Source organism: Odocoileus virginianus, chromosome 17 (genome assembly GCF_023699985.2).
Source record: "Odocoileus virginianus isolate 20LAN1187 ecotype Illinois chromosome 17, Ovbor_1.2, whole genome shotgun sequence".
Lineage (NCBI taxonomy): Eukaryota > Metazoa > Chordata > Mammalia > Artiodactyla > Cervidae > Odocoileus > Odocoileus virginianus.
Window position 1 is genome coordinate 9957210 of NC_069690.1, and position 25934 is coordinate 9983143.

Consider the following 25934-nt stretch of genomic DNA (forward strand, 5'->3'; position numbering starts at 1 on the left):
GTTTTTTACTTTCTGGATCAGAAATGATGGTTCCATGCTATGTAGAAATTTCATTTCTTTTTCCAAACTGCATTGGCAGAATAAGCTAACTTGTTATAGTGACTAAGACTGTTTTAAGAACTGTTAGGTCACAGTTCATGGTGATAAAAGCAATATATTTGAAGTACAGTGTCACACCTTTGTTTAAAGCATGCAGAAGATTTTTTTTTAGGGTCTGTATACTTAATCCAGACTTCATCAAGTTTTTCCAGGACTTACTTGCTCAGGATGGTAAAGGATTTTTGGTATATGTAAAGCTGGAGCCTTAGACAAGCTGTTTGCCTTTTTGTCTTATTTATTTTCCCACAAGATAGATTATATCACTGGCAAAGGTAATTTTGCCTTACCCTGCATGAATTAGCATCCTTATTTTTGGATGGAACATTGCTAGTTCTTGATCTCAAAAAATAAATTGAAGGCAGAAAAATTAAAATGGAAGGGTAGATTATTGTCTCGTATGAAAACATTTAAACACTGCACGTACTTAGAATTCTCAGAATAACCATCTTTAATCTTTCATTCTAGGTCACGTCAAACTAACAGATTTTGGACTATGCAAAGAATCTATTCATGACGGAACAGTCACACACACATTTTGTGGAACAATAGAATACATGTGAGCTGCATGTTGAAAGAAATATTGCTGGTTTGGGGGCAATAGCTAACTTTTACCTGGTTTAAGGAATAAGTGTGCTGGATTTTCTGTTGCACTGTTTGATTCTCTATCTTGTAGAAATTTTGATTCAGATGATATGCAACTAGTGGGTTTCTTAGGTGTGTTATTTTCCTCTTTGTAGGGCCCCTGAGATCTTGATGAGAAGCGGCCACAACCGTGCTGTGGACTGGTGGAGTTTGGGAGCATTAATGTATGACATGCTGACTGGAGCAGTAGGTGCACAGTTAAAAGCTGCATGTATTATGGTCTGTGCTGAGTCGTTACGGAGTCAGTGCAGGAAGAGATGTTGCCTGTGCTTTTGGAAAATGTCACCCATGAAATTAGTTATTTTTCAATGAAGTTATTTTTAAAAATCTAATACTAGCAACGCTTTATTAGTGGTATTATGGGCCTCTGTACTTTTAGAAGTATTTTCATCTGTACTTTTAGAAGTATTTTCATTTAGATGATCTGTGTCATGGCCTGTGGTCCTATGAATCAGAGGCAAAACAAGTATTGCCCTTATTTTATAGATGGACAAAGTGAAGCATAAAATCACATGGCTCATACATTATCACACCAGGCTAATGGTAGAAAACCAGTTTCTTCCAGGACGTTGCTTTATCTCTGTGCCATTGCTTAAAAACTACAGCTCTTTAGCGGTCAGTCATCCCACATCAGAGCATATATTTCTGATCTCTGTGTAACTGACTAGTTCAGGAAATGGATAATTCTGTTATTTAAAATTTGATATTCTTTCCATGCTAATTTTTCTTACTGTCTTCTATTCTTAGCCCCCGTTCACTGGGGAGAATAGAAAGAAAACAATTGACAAAATCCTCAAATGTAAACTCAATTTGCCTCCCTACCTCACGCAAGAAGCCAGAGATCTGCTTAAAAAGGTAGGATTCTAAAATCAGCACTCAACCCATAAGTCTCAACTACTGGGATTTAAATAGACAGAACTGAATATACATTTTGAATATAGAATCATACATAGATGTTGACAAAAAAGCCTACAGTTTTTGCCTTCAAAGTACAAATGTGTTTATTTAAAGACTTTCTTTTCTTTTTATTCCCAGACAATGTTTGGAAGTAATTAATAAAGCATCAAGGCAAAATAGACCTGCAAGTTCTATAAAGAAAATTAATCAGTTTGATTAAGTTCATCAGTGTTTTTCTTTTCCTTCCTAAAAGCTGCTGAAAAGAAATGCTGCTTCTCGTCTTGGAGCTGGTCCTGGGGATGCTGGAGAAGTTCAGGTAGGGACTGGCATGTTTGGTGGTTTGAGGGGAAGAGAATGCCAATTTTGTACATTTGTGAAGGTTATATGTAGTTGCTCATAAGTATCTTATTTTGTGATTGGTAACTTCAAATAATCTGTTAATTTGTCAATCCAGTGAAGTCTGTTCCCCTTAATCTTTCTTCCTGATTTTTTGTTTCATTTTTTCCCAGGCTCATCCATTCTTCAGACATATTAACTGGGAAGAACTGCTGGCTCGGAAGGTGGAGCCCCCCTTCAAGCCTCTTTTGGTGTGTATTCATGAAAGCATGTAATTTGAGAGCCCTGGTACTTTTTTAGAATAAGAAAATCTCAGACCAGTTAGTAATATTTATTAATGATATGAAAACCTTTGGCCCATCCTCTTTTCTCTTCAGAATCTGTATTCTGCAGTCTTTTAAGGAACTACATCAGCAATTAATGACTATATTAACTGGTTTTAAGTTGGTTGCCTAAGATAATTAAATAGCTTAAGTAATTGGGACTTTTTAGTTTTCTTGCTTTGTTTTGTTTTGCTTAACTCAGCCCATTTTAAATTTGCTTTCATATAGCAAGGTATCATAAACTAGGTGGCTTAAACAGAAATTTACTGTGTTACAGTTCTGGAGGCTAGAAGTTCAACATCAAGGTATTGTCAGGGTTGGTTGTTGATACAGGCTGTGAGAGACTGTTTATGCTTATCTGCTAGCCTTTGCTGGTTTGCTGGCAATCCTTGGCATTTCTTGGCTTGTAGGTACATCATCCTATCTTTGCCTTCATGTTCATGTGGCATTCTCCTTGTGTGTAGATCTGCATCCAAATTTTCCATTTTTGTAAGGACACCAGTCATATTGGATTAGGATCCCTCCCTACTCCAGTATTATCTGACCTTAACTAGTTACCTCTGTGACAGACTTCATTCCAAACAAGGTTACATTCTGAGGTCCTGGGTTAGAACTTCGCCATGTGAACGTTGGAGGGACACCATTCAAACCATAACAATACGTTTATAAGTGAATGAGTTAGTGTATTCTTCCTTTTTCCCACCTCAAGAATTTGAGAAAAGATGGTTTCGTTTTCTGTTTCTTGAAGCGGAGGAAAAGGAGTAGTCTAACAATGATGGTTATTTGGTCCTAGGAGCACAGGGGTTGCTTGCTTTAAAATTTCAACATATTTTAAAATTTAAAATTTGAACATAACTGTCAGGATAAAACCCTCATGTACCAACTGCCCAGCTTCAAAAATTATCAAGTCTTCTTGTTTAAACATAAACATAACCACCATGCTATCATCATAGCTAAAAAGCTAACAGTTTCCCCAGTTGTTTTTTTTTTCCCCTGTTGTTTTGATTCAATAAGGATTCAGTCAAGACCTGTATAGGTTGATTACTGTGTTTCTTAAGTCTCTCCATCCATAGATCAGTTCAGTCCCTCAGTCGTGTCCGACTCTTTGTGTCCCCATGGACTGTAGCATGTCAGACTTCCCTGTCCCATCACCAACTCCTGGAGCTTCCTCAGACTCATGTCCATCGAGTCAGTGATGCCATCCAACTGTCTCATCCTCTGTCTTCTTTTCCTCCTGCCTTCAGTCTTGCCCAGCATCAGGGTCTTTTCCAGTGAGACAGTTCTTCGCATCAGGTGGCCAAAGTATTGGAATTTCAGCTTCAGCAATCAATCCTTCCAGAGAACATTAAGGACTGATTTCCTTTAGGATTGACCAGTTTGATCTCCTTGCAGTCCGAGGGACTCTCAAGAGTCTTCTCCAACGCCACAGTTCAGAAGCATCAATTCTTCGGTGCTCAGCTTGCTTTATGGTCCAACTCTCACATCCATACATTATTACTGGAAAAACCATCGCTTTGACTAGACAGACCTGATATCTCCTCTCAATTCCTCCTTTGAGGACTTACTAAAGAAACTTTACCATTTGTCCTGTGCAGTTGCTCCTATTTTGATTTTGCTGGTTTTAACTCCATGGTGTGTCCTCAGCCATGTTCACCTGTTCCTCATATTTCTGAAAACTGATAGTATAGATTTAGTTTAGATCTGATTCAGATTAAATTTTTGGTGCTGTATATTTTGATCAGAAGATATAATGTGTACTTAAACATTTCAGTTTAACTTACTTAAATTACATGTTTAGTTCAGTTCAATTCAGTCGCTCAGTTGTGTCCAGCTCTTTGCGACCCCATGAATCACAGCACGCCAGGCCTCCCTGTCCCCCACCAACTCCCGGAGTTAGTGATGTTAGTGGTCATTAATCATTGCCTGTATCAGTGGTTCTCAGCCAGGGTTGATTTGGCAATGTCAGAGACAAGCTGCCACAACTTAGGGAGGGGTGCTACTGATGCTTATGGGTAGAGGCCAGAGATGCTGTTAAACGTCCTGTAATGCACTGGACAGCCAAGCCTCCTGCAACAAGAGTCATCAGGTCCAAAATGTCAGCAGTGCTCAGGCTGAGCATCTAGAGCCTAGTTAGTTCCGAGATTGCGTTAAGGGTTTGCAGAATTGTCCTATTCCAGTAATCGTTATTCATTCTTTGTTAGGTGGAATTGTCCTGTGAAAAGATCAGGACAATCAGTTGTTTGGTTACCTGAGGCACAGTTTGTATAGAAAAGGCAGGATAAATGTTTTCTTTCCCAGTTCTTGAAATAATGAATTAGTTCCCTAGTATCTTCCAAAACTGACCAATGAATTATGGGATTTTTTTTTTTACTACAATTATGAATTCATGCTGTTTAACATATTTAAGTTTTAATTCATTGCAGTTATTTTTATTGATGTTCAGCTTTTTCCATCTTTAGACATCTTTTCCATCCTGTTGGTTCTGAGGTTCTTTTTTTTTTTTGCTATACTGTGCAGCATATGGAATCTTACTTCCCCAACCAGGGATTGAACCTGTGCCGCTGGCAGTGGAAGCGCAGAGTCTTAACCACTGGACCACCAGGGAAGTCCTGGTTCCTGAGTTCCTTGACACAGCCACGAGTCTGATGTTGTACCAGAGAGAGGAAACAGATTGGGTAGTCAGATTTAGGTGATAATATTCCTTCACAAGAAAATATACTTAGGCAGAGCAGAATATTATTCTTGTTCCTAAAGAAATTTAAAGGAATGAAACAAGTTATGGGAAGAATCTTTTAACCAGAGCATGTTACTTTGTGTTTAAACTCTGCTTCAAGTTTTTTACAGCTTTGCCAATTCTGCAAATTGTCTATAAAAAGGGATTTAGCTAGGCACACTGAAGCTTTGTGAGAGGGGATGATTGATAGCCAGATTTTTGATAGAAATGATAACTAAAGATGTCATTTGACCTTTGATACTTTCTAGTTGTATTTATTTTTCAATCTGTGCCTGCTCAGGCTATTCTACTCTTATTACAGTCAAACCCTGAGAAAAGAGCTTTATCTGTAGCCTTCTCTAACGCATGTAATGCCTTTGATTGTTATGTATAATACAGTCTGTTCACCATTTTCTAATCGTTTTTCTTTATAAAGCAATCGGAAGAGGATGTGAGTCAGTTTGATTCCAAGTTTACACGTCAGACACCTGTTGACAGCCCAGATGACTCAGCTCTCAGTGAAAGTGCCAACCAGGTCTTCCTGGTAAGTAAAAGGCTTTCCCGTGCAGCCCTGGGAAATTTAGATATGAGGATGGGCCCTTTTCAATAAGAAAGTTAGAATGTAGATACCCTAAGTTGCTTTTTTTAAGTTACCCCCTTATGACTTATTGATGAGTAATTGATGTTGCATAACTCAGCATTCCATTTTAGCGATTAGAGTCAGAGTATATGATTCATTTTTTGAATAGGCCACTGACTTAAAATGTTTGGCTCAGCATCCTAACTGAAAGCCACACAGCCATAGCAGTAGGAGAAGAAGGGCTGATAGTAACTACTTTATTCCTGAAACAGCTAAAGATTTTTATCTGTAGGGGATTTTTAACCTGTTGATTTTAAATATTTGATGTCAAAATACATTGCTTCATGTGTGATTGTAAGCAAATGAACCCTAAGGAGGAAGTATCTGTATTGATTTATACTTTGTCTCCTCAGATAGAAAACCAGAACTTCTAGATTTTGATCAACAGAAATGATAGATTTATATCTGATGACCATCATTACATATTATTTGCCTAGTGCTTATTTTATTACTATAAGTACATGTCATTTGTTTCCTTTGTCATTTGTCATTATCTTTTATCATTTCTTTTTGGACTATCTCTAGGGAGAGTAGAACATGGGAAAAGTAATCATTTGGAAATTTTTTCTCCCTTGTTTATGAGTTCACAGGATTTGTCATTAACTTGATTCTCAAATCACAATGTAACACAGTATTGTATCTTTTGGGGCGGAGGGTCGATTCTGAAGTTAGCATGGAACACAGAAATCGTGTAAAATAACACTTAAATCACCATAGTACAGTATGCTTTTGAGTAAATGACATTGAATAGTAATAATTCTATAAATGTATGATTATATAGTAGTATAAGAATATAAGTGAAAAATATAATTTTATAGCATTTTAATTACTTAAGAAGGAAGATGAATGTCTACATGATTTGCAAAATTACTATATTCTCCCTTAGTAAAATCTCTCATTTAGGGGAGTAGGCATGATTCATTTTCATGTTGTTGTTGCTTTCTTTTTTTTCTTTCATTATGTGAAGTTTTCTTTTCTACTGATGTGGAATTTATACCTTTGATTCAACATACAGACCTTTTCTTCAGTTGAGCATTATGGAGTTTTAGCTAGTTTGACAATTTTTTCCCCCATTAAAAAGTCTAGAAACATCTTACCTTGCTACAAAGAAATCCAAAGTTGTGGTGGCAGAAGTTATGGAGCTAAGCTTTCATTCTGAGTTGTTGCGCTTCTCTTAATTATTTAAATTGAACAACTAATGAACACAAGAACAATTCATTTTTAGGTGGTAGCCAGAATTCTGTACACAAAGATCTCTTAAAACTAATTTAAAATAGTAACAGCTCACTTATCTGGGGATTGTGACTGTAGTAACTGCGGTTCAGTTAGTATTTTTTTTATTGAGAGATAACTGCTTTACAATATTGTATTGGTTTCTGTCATATAACAACGCAAATCAGCCATAATTATATATAGATGATCCTCTCTCTCTCAGCTTCCCCTCCCTCTCCCATCCCACCCCTTGTCGTCACAGAGGGCCAGTCTGGGCTCCCTGTGTTATTCAGCAGCTTCCCACTAGCTATCTATTTTACCCATGATAGTGTATATATGTCAGTGCTACTTTCTACCTTCTCCTTCCCCTGCCGTGTGCACAAGTCCATTCTCTACATCTGAGTCTCCATTCCTTCCCTACAAATAGGTTCGTCTGTACTATTTTTCTAGATTCCATAGGATAATTGCCTTACAATACTGTGTTGATTTCTGACATACAAAGCGTAAGTGTGTGTGTGTGTGTGTGTGTATATATATACCCTCTCTCTTGAGCCTACCTCCCACCCACCCTCTAGTAGTTTAAATCCTAATAGAATTAAAGGATATTCAAAGATGATTAAGGCAGAGTCTGGTCCTCTTGGTAGTTAAGCTTCAGCCCACTAGAACATATGTGGAAATGGCCTTGGTGATCCACATGTAGCTGTCACAAAGTATGTGCTCTATAGAATTGCACCTTACTCTTCAGGACTTCACCCAAAGCCTTATTGAGTCTTTTTATAATAAGTCAAATGCCTGCGTATAGGTCACAAGGATAGGAAGATAGGTATAGGATTAACTGTTAAAGGGATGAACATTAACAGCAAGATTAATGATAGCTGGTAATCTAATAGCCAGATCCAAGAAAGAACTAAAGCTAACAAACTGCATTATTGCCTGTTAACACAATGTTGGCCCTTACTTGTCAGGAAAATCCAAATCTTTTCAATCATTGGCATAAAACCAGAAAGACCATATATGCCAAGTTAGAGAATTCTATTTTTAGTTCAGCCTAATGAGTTGCTTATATGTATGTGGCTAGAAGCAGTGGAATTTCTCTGCATTTCTCTTGGTATTTAACATCTTAATGTAGAGCCTGTACGTTTCCTGTTTTGTTCTACTTCTTTTAATACAGTGAAATTTTGTCTGCTGGCCTTTGGGGTTCAATAGAATTCTGCTGTCTTGGGGTCTATGCGTCTAGAAATGGCTGGAAGGAAGGTAATGGGTGTGAAATGAGATTGAGGAGGTTGGAGAGTAATCACATTGGTGATTTTAGGTGTACATCATTATCTTGGTGTGTCAGAGACTGAGCAGCCACCTTTTCTCGACATTCTGTAGTCCACTGTTACTGTCTTTCAGGGTTTTACATATGTGGCTCCATCTGTACTTGAAAGCGTGAAAGAAAAGTTTTCCTTTGAACCAAAAATCCGATCCCCTCGAAGATTTATTGGCAGCCCACGAACACCTGTCAGGTATTCAGACTTTGTTATTATTTTTTAATCTAGAAGAAAGCGCATTGTTTAAGAAATTTATGCCAAATAACATAAATGGAAAATTTGTCATCCTACTTGGTTGGCTTAAGCACAACATCTCTACCTTCTTATATTGCAAGTGATCCATCTGTGACTAATCAGTGAGAAAATGCTATATAGCTTGCCTTCCCTCCTGAAGGTGAGCTGCTGCACTGCAAAGTGTCCTCTTTAACCATTTGCTCAACATTTATTATGCACCAGGGGTTGTGCTGTGTGCTGGGGACACATGATTATGACAGGAATTGTCCTTGTCCTGATGAAGCTTACAATTTAGTGAGAGAGTCAAAACAAACAAAGAAGGAAATACAAAAAATATGTAATTACAAGTAGTGCCAAATGCTATATGAAAAAAAAAAATGTGTTAGTAGAATGCAGAAAATAACACGGGGGCGCCTATTCATGGAAGAGCTAGCCACACAAAACAAGAGAGGCACAGGGGTGCTAGAAGAAAGCTTGTGCAGAAGTTCTCAAGGAGGAAGCACTTGGCTGCCTTCTTGGAAATGAAAGGGCGGTCAACATTCCTGAACTGTGGTGAGTGAGGAAGGGAATGACAAAGGTTTGGAGAAATATTTTAAATGCAGTGAGCTGTTTTAAGTGGGGGAGTAAAATGATTTATTTTTTTTTTCTAAGTATCATTGATGGTTTTATGAGGGCAAGTGTGGAGGTTAAGAGACCAGTTAGGAAAGTAACAATTAGTCTAGGGGAGAGATGGCTCAACTTCTGCCTCTGTGCCAATCCATACAAAAAGGAAATTGAAAAAAAATCACCTGACCCCACTCGCTTTAAATGTAAGGGAAATGTTTCTTGTTGAGATAGTACTTGAGACAAATGATAGCTCTTCCTTGTCTTAAAGCCCAGTCAAATTTTCTCCTGGGGATTTCTGGGGAAGAGGTGCTTCAGCCAGCACGGCAAATCCGCAGACGCCTGTGGAATACCCGATGGAGACAAGTGGGATAGAGCAGATGGACGTGACGATGAGCGGGGAGGCTTCAGCACCGCTTCCAATACGACAGCCGAACTCCGGACCGTACAAAAAGCAAGCTTTTCCCATGATCTCCAAACGACCAGAGCACCTGCGTATGAATCTATGACAAAACAATGCTTTTAATGAATTGAAGGCAAAAAGGTGGGGAGGGGATGTGTGAGCATCCTGCAGGGTGAAACAGGAAGACTCAAAATGACAGTCTCGAAGAGTCAGTGTCATGACATAGAACACTTTGGACAGAGGAAAATTAAACATGGATTTTAAAAAATCAATCATGGTGCAAAAAAACTTAAGTGAAAATAGTATTGCGGAATTCTTAGGCACATCAATTATTGATTCCTAGCGACGTCGTCTCAACCTATCAAGGATTTTCATGTTGATGGCTTGAAACTGACAGTATTAAGGGTAGGATGTTGCTTCTGAATCACTGTTGAGTTCTGATTGTGTCGAAGAAGGGTTCTCCTTCCATTAGGCAAAGTATGAATTTGCCTATAATACTTGCAACTAAGGACAAATTAGCATGCAAGCTTGGTTAAACTTTCCAGCAACATGGAATCAAAGACGAAAAAAACTTATCAATTGATGTTTTACGTGCAACAACCTGAATCTTTTTTTTATATAAATATATATTTTTCAAATAGATTTTTGATTCAGCTCATTATGGAAAACATCCCAAACTTTAAAAATGCGAAATTATTGGTTGGTGTGAAGAAAGCCAGACAACTTCTGTTTCTTCTCTTGGTGAAATAAAAATGCAAATGAACCATTGTTAACCACAGCTGTGGCTCGTTTGAGGGATTGGGGTGGACTTGGGGTTTATTTTCAGTAACCCAGCTGCAATACCTGTCTGTAATACTAGGAGAAAAAAAAAAGAAGAATCTACTTAATCATTTCTATTTGCAGTACTGTTATGTGCTAAGCTTAACTGGAAGCCTTGGAATGGGCATAAGTTGTATGTCCTTCATTTCATCCTTATCCTGGGCCTGCATTGCACTGGAAAAATACCGCCACCTTATACCAGTATTTAGTTCAAGATGTCAAACGTGTTCAGCCGGTGGCTGAAGGACAGAAGCGAGTCAGGATAAAATGCATATCGTGGGGCGGCAGAGTGAGAGGAGGGGATCCAGGGGAAGAGGGTGTTGCCGTGGTCCACTCTCTTGTGTCTCATGTCTTTACAGCAATTTGGTAAGGTTTTAAGTTTTACTTCTTTTTACTGTTTTGGCTGTCTACCTTCCTTATATTTCTTCCTCGACGGTTTTAAAAGGAAAAAAGATATTTTTTTTCTCCTATATTGGGGCTACATTTTTTGATTATAAAAATATTTGATGGCCTTTTGATGAATGTCTTCCACAGTGAATAAAACTTAGTGGCTTAATTTAGGAAATATGCTAACAAGACACTATGTTTTTGCAGTTGTAACAAAGTACATAAGTGATTCACAGGTACAAAGAATAAAAATAAAGGTAACTCTACCTTTCTTAAATACTTCCTGCCTTAAAGAGAGCATTTCCATGACTGTAGATGGTGAAAGGGTTTAATATCTGCAGAGCTTTATAAAAATATATTTCAGTGCATACTGGTATAATAGATGATCATGCAGTTGCAGTTGAGTCTTATCACCTCCTTTTGTTTGTCTTTTATAATGTCTTCAGTCTGAGTGCGCAAAGTCAATTTGTAATATTTTGCAACCCTACAGTTTTTTTAAATAGATGCTGCTTGCTATGTTCTCCAGACCTTTTTGAGCCATAGGATCCAAGCCATAAAATTATTTATGCATGTTGAATTCAGCCAGAAAAGAGACAAGCTTTGCTTAAATGACAATTCAAGTGAGATAAGATGAAATCCTATGACATTAAACAAATGAAAAACCATGAAAAATGATTGGAAATACACTTTTTCAATTGTGGCAATAAACAATTGGTAACAGCTCATCTTTGGACAGAAAGTTTTTTTTTTTTTAAATCCCTCCCTCTAGACCCCCTCTTCCCTATTGCAGCAGTGTACTGAATTTATAACTGTAGCTAGTAATGAGAAGCTACAGTAATGAGGGCAGAAATTGTACTTAAAGTGCAGGTCTTTACGATGTCTAAAAAAGACAGAACCCAAAAAGCTATGGTGATAGATACAGGCTTCATTTCAGACTGTAAATGACTTGTCCTACTCTGACACTTGTTTCAAATATGTTTACTGTTAATATTGTGTTGACTGCCTGACCAAATTCCAGTTAAAGTTTTACACCACAATATTCCTCCTCAGTCCTATTTGCTAGTAACATTTGCATTGTGATTGCCTGGCTGTAACCACCCCACAGTTAAACCATTTTCATAATTAGTACTGCCAGCAGTAGTGGCAAGCACTGTAACTTCCTGCATAAAAAGCATTAATTTCATACCTACCATCCATACAAATAACAGCTTTTCAAACTTTAAATTAATTTTCTATACTGTGGCAGGTTTATTGAGAAATTTCATAAATGGATATCCCTACTATGACTGTGAAAACTTGTCAAGTGCCACTTTAGTGTCACAGACAGAAAGCACACACCTATGCAATATGGCTTACCTTATATTTATTTGTAAAAAACCCAAGCATAGTTTAAAATATATGTCAATAATACTAGTCTTTTGAGTTTCTGAAAGGGTTCTTTATTATTCCAGGTAAGTGTATAAAGAGATTTAAGTGTTTTTCTTTCATCACTTATTTTCTTTAAAATCAGCTATTTACAGGATATTTTTTTATTTTATACATGCTGTTTTTTAATTAAAATATAATCACTGAGAACTGAAGTTTACTAATTTTGATTTTATAAGGTTTGTAGCATTATAGAATAAACTGGGATTTATAAACCAGCTGTGATTAACAATGTAAAGTATTAATTATTGAACCAGATTTTTAGGAAAATTGTTATTTCTTTTTCTCCTTTATGGTCTTAACTAATTTGAATCCTTCAAGAATTTTTCCATACTATTTTTTGAGATAGAAGGTAATGGGGGGGGGGAAGAATGCATGTATGGTACTCCATAAATTCAACATTCTTTAAGAAATACACGATTATAAATAAACTGCATCCAAGCCTTGGATTTTATATTTAAAATAGGACCTAACTATTTTGGTTATTCAGTCATGTGGTTCCTAGCTTATAAGGGCTAGATCTAAGATTATTCTCATGAGAAATGTTGAATTTATGAAGAATGGATTTTGAGGCTCTGAAAATGGTTAGTTTCTGAAATATAAACATCAATGTCCAAACATCTACCTTCTTTCCATAGGAGTAGACGCTAGCGAGCTGGACAGAATAATCATAGCGTATCTGTCCCACCATGACCTGTGGTCTGTGGCTGACTGACACACAGTTCTTCGCGTGTGATTCTTAGTTTACACTACAGCACAAGCATTCTCTCAGTGGGTTCTCTGAAGTGACATTTGAAAGAGGGGCTCATCTGTGCTGCTCTTTTAAAACTTTTTTTTTCCCTACCCCAAGTTGGCTTTGCATCTACCAGAGTAAATAAATTCTTCAGCTGCCTTATTAGGAGTGCTTTGAGGGTAACACCTTTTCTGCTTTTCATCTTGTGTTTACTGTATTAAAGTATTTGATTTCAGATTGAATGAATGTAAATAGAAATTAAATGAAAATTTGAATGAACATAAAATAGAAGTGATTTTTTTATTATTATTACCCTAAGATAGGAAGAAATAACTATCAGATATACAAGTGGTTTCAATAATTCTTCCCATTCATATGCTAGATGTGTTCAGGTTCTCATATTTAATAAACTATATATATGTAAAGAATAACAGTTGTAAAAATTGCTTTTGTGGAGAAACTGAAGGAACAAATTTGTAACAAGTTTTAGTACTGATTTTATTAGGTGTTAAACATCTATGATTTCAAGTTCTGTCAAAATAGTAGAATGTGATTGGTTGCTTAAAAAAAAGTTCATGTGAAAAATTATGTGAAAGCCAGATTCACATAAAAACACTGAAAGACTTTCTTGTGCTATAACATTCAACAGTTTTTTCAGCCACGTTTGCCAACTTCATTATTTGATGTGTATGCACAAGATAACTTAGTGGACAAACCTGTTTTTAACTAATATCTCAATATATCTGCTGTAAGATGGGTGTTTTGTGTAAACCATCTCTTATTTATGAGGTAATTCAATCACATTTGCCAATATAGTTTCTCTATAGAAGTTCTCAAATGGACTTTTTTTTATAAAACAGTAGTGACTCTTGATGTTGATAAAAGTCTTTTAGAGGGTATGGTCTGAACTCACAGAATCAATGGGTTCTAATTCCCGTTTTTGAGATGAAGGAATAAAAGTGCAGAAATGCCTCCAGTTCATCAGTGCTATCAGTGAACAGCACAGCGCTCCTGCTACATTTCCCTCCTTCTCAGTTCATACGTGAAGTGCTTTCCACTCTCCACCACAGTCTTTTGTTATTCAATCATATTCAGAAACAGAGCTGTCCATATGGCCATAGGGTAAGTAGGTATTGTGTTAGGGCTGAAGTAACTCTTAGGTTTTTACCAAGAAGTCAGCATATTTTTTACACCCAAATTCTAATCTCAAACTGTCTTTCTTAACTCATCCCTTGCTGTATACCCAAATAACAACTACTGGCTTCATCACAAAATTAGGAAGGTGATTTAAAGCCAAGTAAGCTTGTTTTTTTTTAATATTTGCAGTGGTTCTCAAAGTAGGTAACATAGTTAAAGTATATCATCCTGAATGAACAGAAATAGTTGTACTTATAACCTAGCAGGGGAAAAAGTTAGGTTTTCTAATGTCCTTTTGTCAGTTTGGGTAGCCATGAGGCATGAAAATGACTTAACCTGTATCTGGTTGGTCACTGTCCTTATTAATCCATGTTGGTGTAGTCTTTGTCTTACCAGCGTTGTAAATTTCTGAAAAATTTCTGCCTCTACCCCCTAAATTCTCCTCCTCACCACTGTCTTTTTTTCTTGTATGCAAACTGATAGATGGTAAATGAGAAAATAACTAGAGGCCTCACATCAAGATGTAGATAATAACCAGTCCTTCAGACTTGTTACAGATCTTGATTCCCTCATGAGGTTTCAAGGGGAGACAGGAACCGCCTCTCTTTCCCTTTGCACCACCCTGCACAAATACCTGTAGGCAAACAAACCACTCTCCAAAGTTTCATTGGCCTGTGTACAAGCTTTAATTTCCCAAGTAATGATTCAAGCATGAGGTTTCAAAACTTCTAGAGAAGCTAGTATAAGGGAAGTTCTTTTTTAACAAAATTTTTTGGGCCAGGTGGCATGCAGGACCTTAGTTCCCCAACCAGGGTTTGAACCCACACCACCTGGATTGGAAGCGCAGAGTCTTAACCACGGACCATCAGGGAAGACCTGGGGAATTCTTTTCTAACAGTTTGAGTTGGTCTTATTTGTCACACTATTCAAATCATCACTGAAACCAGCTGTATGTAATTCATGTGAATTATTTTAATAGTTAATTCTAGAAAGTCCATGGCACTATACAAAAAGCAAAATCATGAACATTAAAGCTGAGGGCAAGATTGTATTATGTCCAAAAAGAAAAGGAATTTGTCATTTATTCTCAATGACTGCTAATCATACGTGGGGAAGAGAATAACACAATACTAAAATATTTCATCCTCCGTAAATTAGTCTTCCTTAGAAAATTCTGATTGTGCAGGTAAAATATAGCATTTATAGCTTTCATTTAAAAATATAAGTTTTAGGAAAAAATTTAGGATTTTTAGAATGAGAATTATAAAAGTCAATGCTAAAGAAAATTCTACTTTCAGGTAATGTGTATCTTAAAATATTATGAAAAATACTCTTTATTCTGAAAACAGTGTCTGGAAAGAATACCTGAATTCCTCTAAAACCACTAGTTGTCATTTTGGTAACATTAACAAGAAAACACATTTACAATGTAACACTGTCATCATAGGTCAAATGAGGACAGAATAAATGCTGCATATGCATTAGGCTGAACATTACTTACATAATATAGGATCTTTCATTTCATATTTTGATAAACTGGACTACACACCTAACTATAATACTCTAAAACCATTTGGGAATATTTTCCTTAACTTCCAGCCCTGAAAATCCATTCTAATGTCTTTACCAGTAGTCACTGTAACCAAATAAAATTAGTGTTTTGTGGCCTTAGTATTAAGTTGAAAACCTAGTATATCTGAAGGTGTGATGAAGTGGCGCCATCTTTCCACTTGTTTATATGGTCTGAGATCACAGTTCTGCACAGCGGACAGGTCTTCTCTCTGTTAAACCACAAGGTGATGCACTCTTCACAAAATATATGCTGTAAGGGAATTAAGAACCAGGTTTTATAGTTGGTAACATTTTACCTTTACATGCATCACATTGCAGAAAAACAGTTCATTTTACAAGCGAGACAACAAAGAACATTCAAGAAGACAAAGAGCAGTGTTAGTGGCAGAGACAGGTATTCTGACTCGTCCTATTCATTTAACCACCTTTAATAAAATACAAGTTATATTTAGGTGATGACTTTAAGATCAAGGATAATGACTAAAAGGAGATGAGGGCTCAGTCCCTGGTTGGGAAGATCCTCTGGGGAAGGAGACAGCAGCCCACACCTGTCTTGCCTGGGAGACCCCACATGCAGAGGAGCCTGGCTGGCTGCAGTCCACCGGGTTGCAAAAGACGCAGACACAGGTTTGCGACCAAACGACAACATGACTAACAGCTTAATACAGTCTTTTGAGAGTTATAGGAATAAAATAACAGGAAATGGCCTTATACAAGCCAATAACATGCTGGTATTCTTAAAGACTAGTATTCCATTATTAAAAATTATCTGTTTTCCAGTCACTTTGGTATCCTGTCTGCGATCCCTTCATACACCCTTCTACATAAAAATCATTAGAACATAAGGGACAAAACTTAGCTAACCTACCAAACCCCCAATCACAAATAAGAAATTCATAGTATGTGCCCTGAATACTACTTTCTGCTAAACAATATACATATTTTTTCCTGAAAATTAACATAAATGTGACTTTTGCAAGTCCAGAGAACTGCTGTATTAAGGTTGCTTAAAAATAGAGTTACCTGACAGATGAGAAGAATTGGCTTTTGAAATTCAGCTTGACATATTGAACAAATATCATCCACGTCTGAACACTGTCTCTTGCTGGCAGGGACTCCGTAACTCTATATAAAGATAAAAAGGTTCTGTTCCTTAAATACATAATAGGTGATACTGTATTTCTCAAATCTCCAAGGAACTAGGCATTTGAAAACTTTCCCAAAGGATATAAACATTTCAAAGCTGATCTATGTATGCAGAATCATGTCTGCATCAAGGTGAACTCATTACATTATACATAATAGAATCTTGGAAGATTGTTAGATTCATGGGATTCCCAAATAATGATAGTGCTTCAAATTCAAATGGTTTAAGAGACTAAGCAATGTGGCATATACCTAAGCATTATGCAATCTATATTCATGTACTATGTAACCCAGTATTGCCAAATTGAGCCCACTTACTACCTATGACACTGGCTTAAAGTCAATTCTGAGCCTGGTTGGCTGAATGTAACTTATGTAGAGACTGATTTAGATTTCTGTGCTCCACATTGGAGACTGACTGAATAGGTCCAGAAATTCTAGAAGGTAACCCAGAAATCTAATTTTTGAAAGCTTTCGATGTGAGTTCAACATGAAGAAGATATGGGGACCACTAAACAGTGTCCTGCCACTAAATCTAAAAATTTTAATTACCACAAAAACCAGCATTTAGTACTAGTAAAGAATGATAAAATTTTACAAAAGAACTAATTGCAAAACGTCACTTGGGTAGCACTCTACTGTCAAAACAACACAAATCTTTGAATTTCCTTTTCGAAAGTCCTAAAAAAAGTTTCTGATCTTGTTAAGATCTTATAACTTCCTTACAAATTCAGTAGAATTTAGTCATTGACTGGGTATGACAGACTATTATAAATGAGATCATCTTTCTGTAGAAATGATGTGGAAAAGGTAGCTGAAGAAAAGAACACCCAAGTTTCAGTCATAGTCATGAGACCAAAAGCATGACATGACTTAGCAACCTGAGGCTATGATCTAAACTTACTTTCGAAGGTTAACAAAATCAAAACTCAAAGGATATAAACTGAAAATTAAGATTTTTTGAGATCAGTGATGTTAAAGATTCTAGAAATAAGATACTGATGGATGATCTTGATGCCAATTTCCCTTCAGTAAATGTCATTTAGCAGAGTACACCGCACATGTGTATGCTGACAAGCTTTTAAAACAGCACTCTCGTCTGGCACAATGCAGACTCCCTTCAGGTGAAAATTTCCTGATGATGATTGCCATTTCAAGGGCAACATTAAGGAACATAAGAATCTCAAGAATAAAACAGTGTTGGTGACTGATAGTCTCTTAATGCTTCACGGAGAAAGAATACCAAAGGCATTTCAGCTCAAGCTCTATTAGATTAATTGCTATGGCAGAAGCCTAATACAAACATAATTAATTATGTACTCAATAGCTAAATTCAAAAGCTAAAGTCTGGATTTTATTTTATCTTTTTAGAGAAAGAAGTCTGAATAGGATGCAGTGAAACTTGTTACTATGTTACTATCTTAGGGAAAGGGTGCCCTGGCCAGTTAGTTTAGTCCACTTCACTGGTAAAATCCTGTTGTTTTTTCAAACATACATTATTAGATTGGCATTCTTGTAAGTCAGAGTCTCCTCAGTCCTGACCACTTAATTGCTGAAATACCTAATGGACTCTATAACTGAGAATCAAACTCTGAAATCTGGTGATCACACTTACATACTGAGAACCTCTGAGGCTAATAAATAGCAAATGAACCATTATCACTTGAGCTATGACAGACACCCTTTCTCTGCAGTTTGTTACATCAGTAGAATCATTGATGTATAATAAAGTTATAACTGACAGTGGAATCTCTGTTTAAAATTCTATTTTTTGTTAAGTTTACTGATACTGTCAAGAACTTATTTGTGCATACAGAATTCAGTATTGGGGAAATTTTTCCAGTAAGAAAATTCCAAGGGACATGATTTTTGATAGTAAGCTTTCTTATACACAATAAATTATAAGCACTTTAACAGAAGCTGAACAGGAGTTAATGAAAACACACAAAACCACTAATTGTGGATTAAAAGAGGAACAAAAGTTCATATGATTTGTGAGGGAATGTTTATAAACGGGTTAAAAATGTCAGACAATTTGAAAGGGCAAGAGGCACACTCAAATACATAATTACTTCATCAACCATCAGGTGGTGTCAATGCACAAGAAACGGGTCACAGAAATAAAACCTCTTTATCATCATAACCCCAAGTGCCAAAGTACTAGACGTATTTCAAACAATCATGTAATATAAGTCTGCATTTGTAAAACTGCCGGACTAAAACAATTTTATAATGAAGAAAGGTAAAAAGTTTCCTATGATAAAAAATACTTACTGGTCGTGTAACAAATATTCGCAAAACCCGTCTGAAAGTTCTCAGGTGTCCAAAAAAGTCCAGAAGCTGAAAGGGAAAATAAGTCCTAATTCATTAATTCAGAGAGCCATCCTGTTAAACTTAGAGATCAATGCTAACATCAAACACTGCTATTAACAATGCTCATTGCATATCACAACTAATCATTTCATTCTAAATATATTTAAAGTCCAATTATGGGATATTTTACTCAACTTATCAATTTCAGCCAACTCGTAACCAAAATGAAGTACATCTGAATGCCTAGAGTTACAACTGGGTCAAGACAAATACATACTTAACTAAATCAAAGGCAAGGCAATTTTACCTGGTTCACACGTCCTTAACATATTTAAAGTTTCATAAAGTGACTAAGTTGAGGGGACAGGACAAGATACTCCACTAGTTTGAGAATGAGGTACCTGATAGATGCTACTGATGGGGGTGGGTATGTTCTCTTCTACTCATTCTCTCCCTCAGATACTCCATGCTACATGGAGGTCCACCCCCCCAATAAAATCTGAGAACCACTGGATTAAGGTAAAGATATCTATTTCCTTTTCTGCATTTCTAAGTATAGAATCTGCCATTTATTTCAAACTAGTGATATGAAGATAAACTATAAAACAGAGACAAAATCAGTTATAGGTAAAATCTGTCAACATTATTACATGAGTCATTATAAATGACAAAATTTATTGTGTTACCTACTTTTAGTATGAGGTAGAGTAAAGCCAGCAATATCCCAAGACTCCATCTAGTTACATTATCAAACTCCCCACAGCTCGTAAGGTAACGAAACCAAACTGGTATGGGAACAAAAGTTCGGTAATACTGACATAATTCTTCTAAAAGCATATACCAATAACCCTAAAAAGGAAGGAAAAACAGAGCCAACAAAGCTACTTATATACACAGCACAAATACTCCACACTGCACTGAGAACATCATGAGTATATGGCACAATAACACAACTATAAAATTAGTATTCATAATGATAATGGTTATGACTGACAACCTCAACTTGGTTCTTCGATGTTACAGTCACTGGTTTGTTTTCAAAAAATTTCTAGAGAGTGACAGTGAAAATGTTTTACATACAATAAAATATCTTCCTGACTACAAAAATTTAAAGTTTTAACTGAATATGAAAAAACACCAAATAACTGCATATAGTCAGTTATCAATTATCAATTAATAATGCCCTGGAGGAAAACAGAAGTATAAATGTAAATATTTTCCTATATATGATGTGGGGACTGATTTTTAGATTATTCCAAAGCAAGTATAATTGATTTTATTGGAATAGATGTTTTGTTTCAAAAGGTGTGAGATAATATAATAATTACATTATTGAGCAAACTGGAAAATTAGAAAAAGAATCATTAAGACTAAATGGATGAGATGGTTGGATGGCATCACCGACTCAATGCACTTGGGTTTGGGTAGACTCCAGGAGTTGGTGATGGACAGGGAGGCCTGGCGTGCTGTGGTTCATGGGGTCGCAGAGTCTGACATGACTGAGCGACTGAACTGAACTGAAGCACTGATACTGTTTGCTAACATCTTTCCCATAAAACATAATTAGATTCTTACCTTGGATTTAAAAGGCATGATGAAAGAAGGCACCAATAAAATAAGGCATTTTAAGCCCATGAAGAAGAATTTCAGAATGAAGTCTGTAATTCCAACAACCCAAAGTACTTCCCAGAAGCTTGAATAGTCCAAAGTAGGATTTAAAAAAATTAAGCTACCAAGAGAAGAAAAACACAAAACTTACTAAAAGCAACATAAAAAGATAAAAACGTCAAAACTTAACTAAAAGCAACATAAAAATATAAAAGTGCTGACAGGGGTTCTAAATTTGCTACCAAATAATGTGTAAAAAATCTGAGTTTGACAAGATGCTAGAGTTTACGTAAACAGATTATTTTGGTTATTTTAAAGAGACTTTTTAAATGCTTGAATTTCACATCTTTCTTCCTTAAAGAAAACGAAGAGTCTTCCTAACTTGTCATGATTGACATCCTCTAACCTGTAATCTAAAAAATTCACAGATAATAGATATTTGTCATTCTCTCCTTAACCAACTCGAGTCAGGATTCTCATCCCTCCTTTCCAGTGAACTGCTTCTGTCAAGATCATCAACTCCCTCCGTCTTGCTAAATCTGAAGATCACGCCCCCCTTTCCTCCTCAAAGCATCCTCTACCTAGACTTCTAGCGCCGCTCTCTTCTGGACGCCCTCGTGTGGTCTGCTTGTTCTTAATGGTCGCTTCTGAAGTCTGCTTTGCTGCTGCTCCTCTGGCTAACGGTGGACACTGTCCAGTCCCAGGCCCTCGGTCTGTGCTTTCTTCCCTGGTTCGTCTTGTCAAGTTCCACATTTTAAAAATATCCACCATGTGCCGATAACACCAAAATTTACAGCAGCTCTAACCTCTGCTCTGAGCTTATGACAAATAACTATGATCATTTTAACAGTTCTACATGGACTCTCAAACTTAACATGTTCAAAACAAAATTACTGATTTTCCTTCAAAACCACTTCCTTCCCCAGTCTTTCCTAGCCCAGTAAATGGCACCACCATCCAGCCAGTTGCTTAGACTAAAAAACCCAGGCATCACCCTTGATTCTTTCCCTCACCCACCAACCCAATCCGAGTGGTATCAGCTACACCTACAAACTATATACCAGATTTGTCCACATCTCTCCAACACCACTGAAACCCAGATTTCTAGTTATCTGATTAAAGCTGAAAATTCAGAACACTTCCATTTAACATGGAAACTTATCAACTACTGTTCTTTAGCAAGTCTTCTTCTAGAAACAAATATCAAGTGTTCTCATCACATATACACACAAGAAGGTAACTAAGGGAGGTAATGGATATATTAACTTGATTGTGGTAATCATTTCACAATGTATACATATATCAAAACATGTTGTATATTTTAAATATATACAGTTTTTATTTGTCAAAAATAAAAAGCTCACCAACAGCAATCTAATGATATTTAGTAACTATTGATTACATAAGTAAAAATTTTAGTATCAAAAATAATTTATTGAGCACCTGCTATGAGGCAAGACATTGGGTATAAAACATGAATAAATCACTTTAAGCTCACTATCCTGGAACTAGACAAATACATAAAAATTGAATTCCAAAAGTAAGTATGTGCAAGTAAAATATATGTAAAGTGCTATGGAATATAATGATTATATAAAAAAAATGTGATTGTGCACTTGGGCCTCTAATTACCTGTAATAAAGTGACTGAGAATGAAAGGTGTAATATAAAAGAACAGAAGATCCTGCTAAGAATACCAGTAACCAAGCACACTGAATCTTTGAGCACCTTTCCTGAAAAATAAATAATTTTATAATTCATTACTTTGAATTATGCCAGAATTTTAAATAGCATTTAACTATTTTACTTTAATGACTAATTTATTAACTTGAAATGTTTTAATAGATTAATTTATCTTAATAAAAATATAGAGTATTTGTTAAATTGTAAATATCATTCTATTTTATATAGCTTTAATGAACAAAACAACACAAATTTAAACAGATTTTTAAAATACAAGTTTCCTCGTTGTGTAACAACATTACCTATGTTTCAAAGCCAAATCTTCTACAAACTGACATAAATAACCCACCTAAATGAAAACTTTACTTCTGCAGCTCCCTATATTTGCCTTCCTAACAAAACAGGCGTGTAGAAAATGCATTAAGTTATCAGGGTTTATAATTTTAAAAATTCTCATACAATTCAGTAAGAATAATTTGTTTTTAATCTGTTTTAAAATTAAGTTTTAATTACTAGTTTAATTAAAAGTTTTACTAGTTTTAAACCCTAAATTTTTAATTAAAAATTAAATTTTTATGGTTTGATAGGTTGTAACTACAAACATTCAGGTCAAAATATATGATTCTTTACACAGATATAACCCTTTAAAGTTGCTTGAAGGTGAAATTTTATAAACTAATTCTGTTTTCCCAATAATTTACAAGAATAGGACTCTGACAATTAAGAAAAAACTTCTTGGGTTTAGTTTTCTTTAAATAAGAGAAACCTAAATAATTCAATACCCATTTGTTCAGTGTACACTTTTAAGTATTTTAAATCTTAGAGTACAATGGCTGAAGTTTTAAATAATGATCATATTACTCAGTATAGTCAAATTAACTTAAAACATGAAAGCACTTGACAAATCAGACCATACTGTGATCTGTTTAGGTTTTAATCCTTCTGTCTAGTTTTTATTTATCAGGAACCCAACATACAAAGAAAATACGGTGAAACAATTCAGTATTAGGACAAATCATTTATTCCAGGTCATTTAGATAACATTTAATATATTATGGATGTCACATTACACCTATTTAAATTTATCAAACTATCTTAATTCCTATTTCCTCTCAAAAATGAGCATATAATTCTACAGGGAGAAACATTTAATGATTTTTTAGTTGCTGGTTATACTTACTCTTAGAAAAACCTGATTTACAATGCTTTTGTTTGCATATATAAAAGTTGTAAGCAGCCCAATTCCAAGAGAAATTCCTGTTAGAAAATAAGGTCCAGTTAATTGAAATTTTTAAAAAAAGAGCTAACACAATGACATGATTTTAAAGGAAGCATATACAATTTTAAAAGCTAACAGAAAATAAGAAACTGAAATACATGAAGTAGATTACCAATAGAAAATTAGTTAAAAAAAGAAAATTAGCTGAATATAGCAATGAAACAACTCAATGCTTTATCATACCCTACCTGTTATATGCTGCATAACAAGTTTGACACCCAGAATCAAAATATATGGAAGACTCTTCTGCAACCACTTGAAGAGATACCGGAATTCTGAGAAGGAGCTGCTACCATGATCTCCATACTCCGTGTCGCTATCATCAGACTGCCTGGCTTCATTGTGGGAGTGGCTCCGTAAGCGACTATGTACACATCCATGCGTACAGCTGTGGACACCTGACCTTGTATTTCTGGAGCCTGGATTTTCAGCACATTCTTTAGGTAGGGAGCTTATCTGGATATGAACATCTCCAGAATAAAGACAGGAAGCTTCTCCTGTCAGTCTTGTTTGGACACATTGGGAGGCTGAGGCATTCTCACCGCCTGCAGCTCCTGCAGGGCTGTGCAGTTGACTACAGTTGGCTTGCATGGCCCTTGAATACTTGTTCTGTGGTTTCTTTGCTTCAGGGCACTGTCTCCTAAAAAATCAAAGAGCAGAAAATATTCTAAGTGAACAGTTAAGTACAGGCAATATGTGGCTCACTAGGAACTGTTTATTAGCTAAAGGAGAGGCTGGTAATCAGAGCAGATGAGTTATTTTCAGGTTATCTAGCACTCGTCTCTAGACTCCTCCTTCCTCCCCACTGACGCGAAGGCTCTGCTGTCCGAGACTCCTCCTTCCTCCCCACTGACGCGAAGGCTCTGCTGTCCTGAGCAAACTACCTTTCGGGGAACATCTGCTACAGAAAAAGTTGTGCCTCCAGTTCTCTGACAGAAGGAAGTGGCAAAATACTCAAAGTATGGGTGCCCAGCAGATGTTAATAGTACTCATTCATACTAGAACACTCAGTACATTTACTCCGCTCAACTAGAAGAGTCAATATGTTTTTTTAATGCCTACATGGGCTAGGAAGAAAACGTCAAATCTTAACTCCGTATTAAGCAACATCATGCGTAACTAATACTAATAATAAACATTTCAATTCGGTGACTTACAAATTTCCTTTTATGCTGAAACAGCTTTCCCGAAGCTAATAAGAAAAGTTTCCAATAATAATTAACACCAAGAAATATTACCCTTCCCTGCCCCCCTCAAAAATATCTTTAAAATAGAGACTTTGGGAGTCACCGTGTAATTGCTAAACTATTCTGAATAAGGATAGTTACGTAGTCTGCACATTATAAATGAGACTCTGGAGGGGTGGGAAGTCCGGAAAGAAAACATCGGCATCCAAAGATCCCTAAATGACGAGTGTGGGTGGCCGTCAGAATCCAGTTGACGAAAAGCAGAGCCTTCCTGCCGTTTCCGTAGGAGGAAGCTGGGGTTAACCTCAGGGCAAGTTCCGTGTCATTCTATTTCATTTTTAGATCTGAATTTTTTTTTTTTTCAGTGACTGTTGGGCGGTTTGGTTTTTAGTGCTCTTCACCAAAGGCTTTCACCGATGCTCCAACAACACGACTGCCATTTATTTCCTCCAATCTCTGGAGACACACACAGCGGATGGGTCAGTTTCAGCGTCTTTTTCCATAAATAAAAACCGAGAACCCTCCCACTTCCCTTCAAGCATGAAGCAAGAAAGGGGAGAGAAAGGGAAGAAAAGTAAAATGCAAACGGCTCTTCAGGAATCTCCAGGACAGATTTTCCCACCCACGTTCGAGCTTCGAGTGCCTCTGTTATTCTCCCCAGAGCCCATTTCGCCGCGGCCCCTCGCCTCCTTCGCCCGCTTCCCCCAGGCCTGACCTCTCATGACGATGAGCGGACCAAGGCCCAAGCAGCGACGGCAGGAACAGCGGGAAACGCCGTCTCGAGGCCTTCGGTGGGAGCCATCACCTTCAGACCCCGTCGCAGGTAACTCTGGCCCAGCTCGGCGGCGGCGCGCGCGCTCCCGGACGTCCTCACGTGCGCGCGCCCCGCCCCCGCGCGACGCGCCGAGGGCCGGGCTGCGACGGCGGGGCGGGGCGGAGGCCACCGGTGGGTGTGGGCTGTGAAGAGAGGCGTGCGGAGGAGGACCGACCGCGGGCGTCGGCGTTAAACAATAAGCGTACGTGCGTCTGTTTGGAGCCTCCAGAACCTGCCCTCGAGGGAGGAGCCTGCAGTTGGGGGGCGGGCCTGGTCCCGCCCGGCTCGCCTGGCCCCTGGAGGCTGCTGTGCCCTTTGGTCGCGCTTGGCTCGCGTCCGGCGAAGCGTGAGGTGGAAGAGCCACGTCGGCGAGGGTCTGCGCGGCTCTGAGAGGGCGGGACGGGGCGGGAGCATTC

At 37.1% G+C, this 25934-nt stretch overlaps 3 protein-coding genes across 6 annotated transcripts in view; 2 read left to right on the forward strand and 1 right to left on the reverse strand.

Annotated features, from left to right (window-relative positions):
* Positions 1-13755, forward strand: part of RPS6KB1 (ribosomal protein S6 kinase B1) — a 38938-nt gene extending 25183 nt beyond the window's left edge. For 2 of the 3 annotated variants that reach the window (XM_020908715.2, XM_070478574.1), the window contains exons 8-15: positions 565-655; positions 837-927; positions 1489-1596; positions 1892-1954; positions 2148-2225; positions 5447-5554; positions 8258-8370; positions 9284-10188. In XM_020908715.2, the coding sequence (XP_020764374.1) occupies positions 565-655; positions 837-927; positions 1489-1596; positions 1892-1954; positions 2148-2225; positions 5447-5554; positions 8258-8370; positions 9284-9521 (890 nt within the window). In that variant the 3' untranslated portion in view covers positions 9522-10188. Of the gene's footprint in view, positions 1-564; positions 656-836; positions 928-1488; positions 1597-1891; positions 1955-2147; positions 2226-5446; positions 5555-8257; positions 8371-9283; positions 10189-12684 lie in introns of those variants that run through there. The other variant, XM_020908737.2, reaches the window with a different exon arrangement.
* A 1109-nt stretch (positions 13756-14864) lies between these two features.
* On the reverse strand, positions 14865-25549 carry RNFT1 (ring finger protein, transmembrane 1). Of its 2 annotated transcripts, none has more exons than XM_020908749.2 (9): positions 25420-25545; positions 23706-24157; positions 23419-23495; positions 22188-22288; positions 20523-20676; positions 19638-19796; positions 18909-18974; positions 16512-16613; positions 14865-15738 (listed from the first exon to the last, which is right to left on the reverse strand). In XM_020908749.2, exons 2-9 carry the CDS (start codon positions 24106-24108, stop codon positions 15604-15606), a joined length of 1197 nt encoding a protein of 398 aa, XP_020764408.1. In that variant the 5' UTR covers positions 24109-24157; positions 25420-25545; the 3' UTR covers positions 14865-15603. The 2 variants fall into 2 exon arrangements, 1 of the variants encoding a protein (XP_020764408.1); XR_011492101.1 differs by having other exon boundaries at positions 15569-15738; positions 18909-18993; positions 25420-25549.
* Positions 24924-25934, forward strand: part of LOC139038984 (uncharacterized) — a 66927-nt gene continuing 65916 nt past the window's right edge. The window contains exons 1-2 of the mRNA XM_070478459.1: positions 24924-25002; positions 25445-25892. Of these exons, the coding sequence (XP_070334560.1) occupies positions 24924-25002; positions 25445-25892 (527 nt within the window). The remainder of the gene's footprint in view (positions 25003-25444; positions 25893-25934) is intronic.

Bases quoted from the DNA above. Each gene is read 5' to 3' on its own strand.
- RNFT1 (XM_020908749.2), bottom strand. From the start codon at position 24,108: ATGCAAGCCAACTGTAGTCAACTGCACAGCCCTGCAGGAGCTGCAGGC. The intron at 19,797-20,522 runs GTAAGAATCTAA...CTTCCTTTTTAG, and splicing joins TCATGCCTTTTAAATCCAAG to GGTTATTGGTATATGCTTTT. The intron at 18,975-19,637 runs GTAGGTAACACA...TTTCCCTTTCAG, and splicing joins TACTCTACCTCATACTAAAA to CTTCTGGACTTTTTTGGACA.